This window comes from Chenopodium quinoa, unplaced genomic scaffold, assembly GCF_001683475.1.
Source record: "Chenopodium quinoa cultivar QQ74 unplaced genomic scaffold, ASM168347v1, whole genome shotgun sequence".
Classification (NCBI taxonomy): Eukaryota; Viridiplantae; Streptophyta; class Magnoliopsida; order Caryophyllales; family Amaranthaceae; genus Chenopodium; species Chenopodium quinoa.
Window position 1 is genome coordinate 1,106,846 of NW_018743575.1, and position 6,000 is coordinate 1,112,845.

At 41.7% G+C, this 6,000-nt stretch overlaps 2 protein-coding genes across 2 annotated transcripts; one reads left to right on the forward strand and one right to left on the reverse strand.

The window, feature by feature from the left end:
• Window positions 1-1,367: 1,367 nt before the first annotated feature.
• On the reverse strand, window positions 1,368-2,735 carry LOC110682643. The gene is made up of 2 exons (XM_021858978.1): window positions 1,807-2,735; window positions 1,368-1,686 (listed from the first exon to the last, which is right to left on the reverse strand). Exons 1-2 carry the CDS (start codon window positions 2,733-2,735, stop codon window positions 1,368-1,370), a joined length of 1,248 nt encoding a protein of 415 aa, XP_021714670.1.
• A 382-nt stretch (window positions 2,736-3,117) lies between these two features.
• On the forward strand, window positions 3,118-6,000 carry LOC110682644. Its single transcript, XM_021858979.1, has 3 exons — window positions 3,118-3,132; window positions 4,613-4,789; window positions 5,274-6,000. The coding sequence occupies exons 1-3, from the start codon at window positions 3,118-3,120 to the stop codon at window positions 5,763-5,765; spliced, it is 684 nt and encodes a 227-aa protein (XP_021714671.1). The 3' UTR covers window positions 5,766-6,000.

Below are 6,000 nucleotides of genomic sequence, written 5' to 3' on the forward strand. Positions count from 1 at the left end.
GGCGATACAATGACGCCAAATAGGCACTAGCCGCACTACGCAGTTGTAGCCACGGATATGATCCCAGTCGTGGTCTAACAACTGTAGGTAAATGAGCTGTAGATTCCTCCCGCTCTTGTTGCCGAACAAGGAGCCCGAGATGAGAAAGAACAAGTACGCTCGAGCGTATCTCTGAACCGTGGCGTCATCAGCGCCCGGAGGCAACTCACGAAAAGTCTCGCGTACCCAGCCGGTCCTCAACCCGGACCCCTTGATCTCGTTCGGACCTGGCTGAACCCCGAGAACCCGAGCTACCAAACCAATGGGATCGACTAACGCATGTCCTATCACCGCAGTCCCATGTATAGGGAGGCGCGTGAGTATCGCGACGTCTCGCAACGTAACGGTCGCCTCCCCAACATGTGGGTGGAAGGAGTGTGTCTCCTGTCTCCACCTCTCCGCGACCGTAGTGACAAGCCCTCGATCAATCTCCCTAAACGCCATCTGATGAAAACCACCCAAGCCTACCAACTCGACGCACGCAATAACGCGTGGATCGAGAACCCATTCCCCCGTAAACCTGGTAGTATAGTGCCTTCAAACTAGCTGCTTCGCTGGATCAGCCTGATAAAAAATCATACGAACGTAATTAATATCAAATATTATATCAATTTAACATGCATAAGTACATGAACGAACGGATGAAATATTACCGTCTAGTCCCATATGGCACCGCTCCGATGTGTGTCCTATAGTGTCAGCACAGAAGGGTCAACGGGTCCGGGCGTCCTATCTTCCCTGTCCATGATATCTGTTCATTGAAAATGTTATACACCAAATACCAACACAATTATCGGATTAGCAATTAAACATAAGCTGGGCGAGGCGGAAAATTTCAAACGACATCCAAAGTAGAAAATAGAAATTATCCAAATGTTACAAATGTTACAAACTCTAGAAAATCTGATACAAAATAATTCTACTTTCTACTACTTCAACAAATAACAAATACAATCTTAGGTCCTATGTCGTTCTAGATGGACACGTTGTCTGGTTGTGACCCTGCTGGTGATAGTGGTTGCATTTGCTCGCGGGCCGGTTAGTCTCATCCATTTCATTGCATATGCGCTTTGACCTTGGCCGCCCTTTTCCACGTACCATGCTGCCGTCCGAAATGAGTTTAGGGCCGACGTACTGCGTCCAGGTTGTCTCACAGGGGATAGGCCAGAATTGTGGTGCATAGGTGTTCGTGTAGGCCTCCTATTGCAGCTCAGGGTCCACCCACGGCCGCTCTGATAGTGAATACGTCGCACAGACTGTTAGAACATGAGAACATGGGAGGTGGAATATCTTTGGTTTGTTGCATGCACACGTTCTCAACTGAAATTTCACAGTATTTTATGGCCTCCTTTACTACCAAGTCGCTCTCCCCCTTCTGTTGTAACTTGGTAAATATGCAATCGGCGGTTATACGCATTCACTCTGTGATATCTGGCTTTTGCGGTGTTCTTCTCCAGAATGGTAGTGACCTTAGGGGGGTATGCAAGTCCCTGGTCAGACCTTGCCTCAGAAGACTCCCTTCTCAAAGTGAAATACTTGTTAACTCTGTGGAAAGTTAACTCGATAAGGGACATGATCGGTAGAAACCGAGCTCCCTTCAACACATTGTTAAATGTTTCAGAGAAGTTTGTAATACATATCCCATATCTGCGACCAGCGTCGTGAAAGAGAGACCACATAGTGAACGGGACTTGAACAATGTACTCCATGGCCTTGGTACAAGCCTCACCGATGAAACACAAATCAGCTTGAAGTTTTCTTTCCTACCTTTGGTACGCCGCAGCCTTGAACATATCTCTCATTTTGTTGCTTCGCACGTGAGTCTTCAAGTTAGAAGCTATGTGGCAAACACAAAACCTATGATAGGCTCGTGGCTCGGTGAATCCAACGTTAGGATCATTCATTGCTGCAATGATCCCAGGATGTCGATCAGATATAACATAGAGGCCATCTCGTTGCATGACATGAACCCGAAGGCAGCCCAGGAACCAAGACCAACTGGAAGTGTTTTCGCCTTTAACCACCGCAAATGCTAGAGGAAATACTTGGAAGCTTGCATCCAAACTTGTAGCAACCAACAGTGTTCCTTTATACTTCCTGTACAAGTGCGTCCCATCGATATAGATAACAGGCATACAATGTTTAAAACTGTCGATACAAGGACCGAAGGCCCAAAACACTCGTTCAAAGACTTCCATGTTGTTGTAGTATACACCATCCACCAGAGCTTTGTGTTTCCATACGACAACGGTTCCTGGGTTTGGCTGTTTCAGTGCTTGCATGAAGTGCGGAAGTCTGCCATAAGAACTCTCCCAATCCCCAAATATTTCGGCTATAGCTTTCTCCTTGGCATACCACGCTCTTCGATACGGAACATCAAAATTAAATTGCTTGGAGATGAGTTCCTGTATGAATTCAACTTTTAAGGATGGATCTTTCCGCACAAAGGACTTCACAGACTCTGATATTATGGACGAATCCAAGTGTGGGTGATCAGTAGATAGTATTTCAGTGACACAGTTCTCCCGGTGCGAGCCTTTGTACGTGACTAGGGTAAAGCCACGCGAGTGCTCACTTGATTTGGTACCCCGTAGCATCCAACCACATTTCTTCTTGCACCGCAAATGAAGAACACTCTCATTCGATGTCACTGTGGTGTAGAATTGATTCCTTTGTATAGAATACATCTTCACCATTTCTTGAAGCAGTTTCTTACTTTCAAAATACATGCCTTTCTCAAATTCTCCCCGGGAACAAACGATGTATGGCTACCCGATTCGGCCCCCCAATACTGATCAACTTCATAGTTCTCGTTTACCTAACTGAACCAAGGTATGGGAGTTCTAACCAGGGGCTCGCCAACTTCCATGTGTGCAGGTTCACCATCCATGTTCTGAAGTCCATCTTCCTCCTCTCTGCTCTCGGCCTCATCATTTGTATACACATCATACACAGACAATTCGTTATTCACAATAGTTTCAAGATGATTTGGCATGAGTTGAGACGACGATGCTTGAACATCATCTTGCATAGGCGAATAACTATGAAATTGCATCGGTGAAGGGGTGACGTTGTTTGATGTCGAAGGCCCAGGTTGGCCGGTCATTGCCACATATGCCCCCCCCATGTACAGGTGAAGCTATATGAGAACTAAACGGCATGTGAAATTGATCGTCGTACAGCATTCGACTGAAAGATCTCATCCCATATTCAGTTGATGGAATGTTGTGTGAGGGCACTTGGAAGGGCTCTGTGTTGTAACCGGAAATATATGTAGATTGTTGTTTTGCCCGAGTACTTTGTTGGGTACATATAGGCACCATTTCTACATATATCTCAGTGGGAACACCCTTCATTGCAACAACGCTCCTCAAAGCTTTCAAATGTTTATTCGTAGAAACAGGTAACACTTGAACCCCATTGCTAGTCTCAAACCTCATTTTATTGTTTAGTTCAACATTCCTTGGGTTTGAATCTATACTACTATGAACCTCGTTCACTAAATCATTGAAAGTCATGTTCGGTTCAAGTGTTACTGGTTCCATATTTCCTCCACTATACTTGACACGGGGTCCATCGAACATAATTTCACCTCCCCACCGGCATAACAAAACTACATTTTGTGCAGCCATATTCTACATAACAACCAAAACACATTACACTTAAAGACACTAAATCATCCCTAAATCGCCATAATTAAACAACAATGTAGACATACTTTTCAATTTACAACAACTTAGTATCAGTAAATCACCATTAATAAACAATAATGTAGGTTATCACAATCACTCAAAAACTAACAACTATCAACCATTATCAACAATTACCAACACTAACAATTCAACATTATCCAAACTATTATCAACACTAACAATTCAACAATTACCAACACTAACAATTCAACAATTACAAACACTGACAAATCAACATTACCAACACTAACAATTCAACATTACCAACACTAACAATTCAACATTATCAACACAAACAATTCAACATCATCAAGATTTTAACCACAATTCCATATAAACCCTAGAATTTTAAAAACCAAAGAGAGATTGAGTACATATCAAATTCGGGTTGAAGTGAGGCTAGGTTTTCGGGGCTTCCGTCGACCGGTCGTCGGAGTGAGACGGCGGTGGAGGTGGCAGCTTGAACGGAGAAGAAGAAGGGTCTTGGAGAGAGAGAGATTAAGTGAGGGTGCGCAAGTGTGGGAATGCAGGGAGAAGGAAGCAGCTGCTGTAAAATAAGGAGGAAGCTCGCTGTTAAAAAAAAAAATAAACTCGCAAGAAACGCTGCCTGAGGCAGTGTTTCATTAACAACGTTAAACGCTGCCTCAGGCAGTGTTTTAGGGTCTTTGTTTTTTTATTTTTAATTTTTTTTTTCAAAACTATAAATTACGAATTTTCTTTTAAAAAAAATAAAGTCAACAGGTATACACAGTGTTTACAAATTGAATTTTCTTTTAAAAAAAGCAGGGAATAAAACGCTGTCCGAGACAACGTTTTTTCCCTGAACCTTAGTTTGGTAAATAGTTTTGCCAAGCAACCATTTTGGGAAATAGTTTAAATAGAGCTTAGTTTGGGAAAACGTTCCCGTTTGGCTTTGTGTTTCCCGTTGCTCATCTTCCCCAATTTTATTTGTTTTCAGCTCTGTTCTCTCTCCTCTATACTCTTTCCTCCCTGCTCATTGGTTAATTATTCTCCTAAGCCCGCCGGCGCCTGCGACTTCAAGCTTACAGTGGCGAAAGGTGAGTTTATGATTCTGATTTTCAATTTTTGGATTAATAATAAAGTAAGGGTTAAATTAATTCTTGAATTGTAAAAATTAGGATTTTTGATTGTTATACTGTAATATCGCTAGCAGTTAGGGTTTTATAAAAATCAACGCCAATCCTTCGAGTGTTTGATTTATAATTTGTAGTGTTAAATTTTTTTTTTTTCAATTTGTCATTCGTCTTTCGATTCGTTGTTGAACTTGAAAAAAATAGTTGTAGTTTATGAAATGCAACAAGCTTATTGGATGCATAGTCGAAAATTTTACTGTTGATTAATTCAAATTCATCTCTCTGCTTGTATATGTATAAGGTAAAGTAATATGTCTTTTTATTTGTGAGATTTTTTATTGAAGTTTTTATTTTTTGATTTGATAAGATAATTGGTAATTAGGTGAAATTTTGACTGATTGCTTAGAACTAGTTGGGAATTGGGGTGGTAATTAGTGGTAATGGCCAGGCAGTAGCATCTCTTGCGTCTTGGGTTTTCCCACCTGATGGCTCTGTCAAAGTTAATACGGATGCACATGTTGTTGATGGAGTATTGGTTGGTCTGGGGGTGGTAATTCGGGATAGTGAAGGATGTCTTCTTGTGTGTGCGACTAGAAGGTGTCCAGCAACTACTCCAGAGGTAGCAGAAGCTATGGCTGTGCGTTATGGGCTTCAGGTGGCAAGGAGACTTGGGTACTCCAAGGTAGTAGTGGAATGTGACGCCATCAGTGTTGTGCAATCTGTAAGAAGAAGGATCAGTGGCTATTCTCCTTTATTTCTGGTTTATGATGACATTTATATTGATAGTTTATTTTTGATCAGTTTTGTTTTTTCCATATTAAGAGGGCTTGTAATACCGTTGCACACATGGTTGCCAGGTGGGATATGGGTAGCAATTCTGAACTTGTTTGTATTGGTTCGTTTCCCCAGAGTATTACGACTTTGGCGGAACTTTATTTAATTTAATAAATGGCTGCGCTACCTTTCTCCTTCAAAAAAAAATAAAAAAAGTTGGGAATTGGGGTTGTTAGAATTTGATTGAAGATTGGTCCAATTGTATTTGCTAATACCCATGTTAATGTGTAGCTTTAATTACTGCTAATGTATGTTAGGCAATCTAATGTATGTGTAACTAAAGCTCTAGTGCATTAAAGTACAATAGAACAAGTTGCTGATTAGAGGAGCATTTTGTGAGC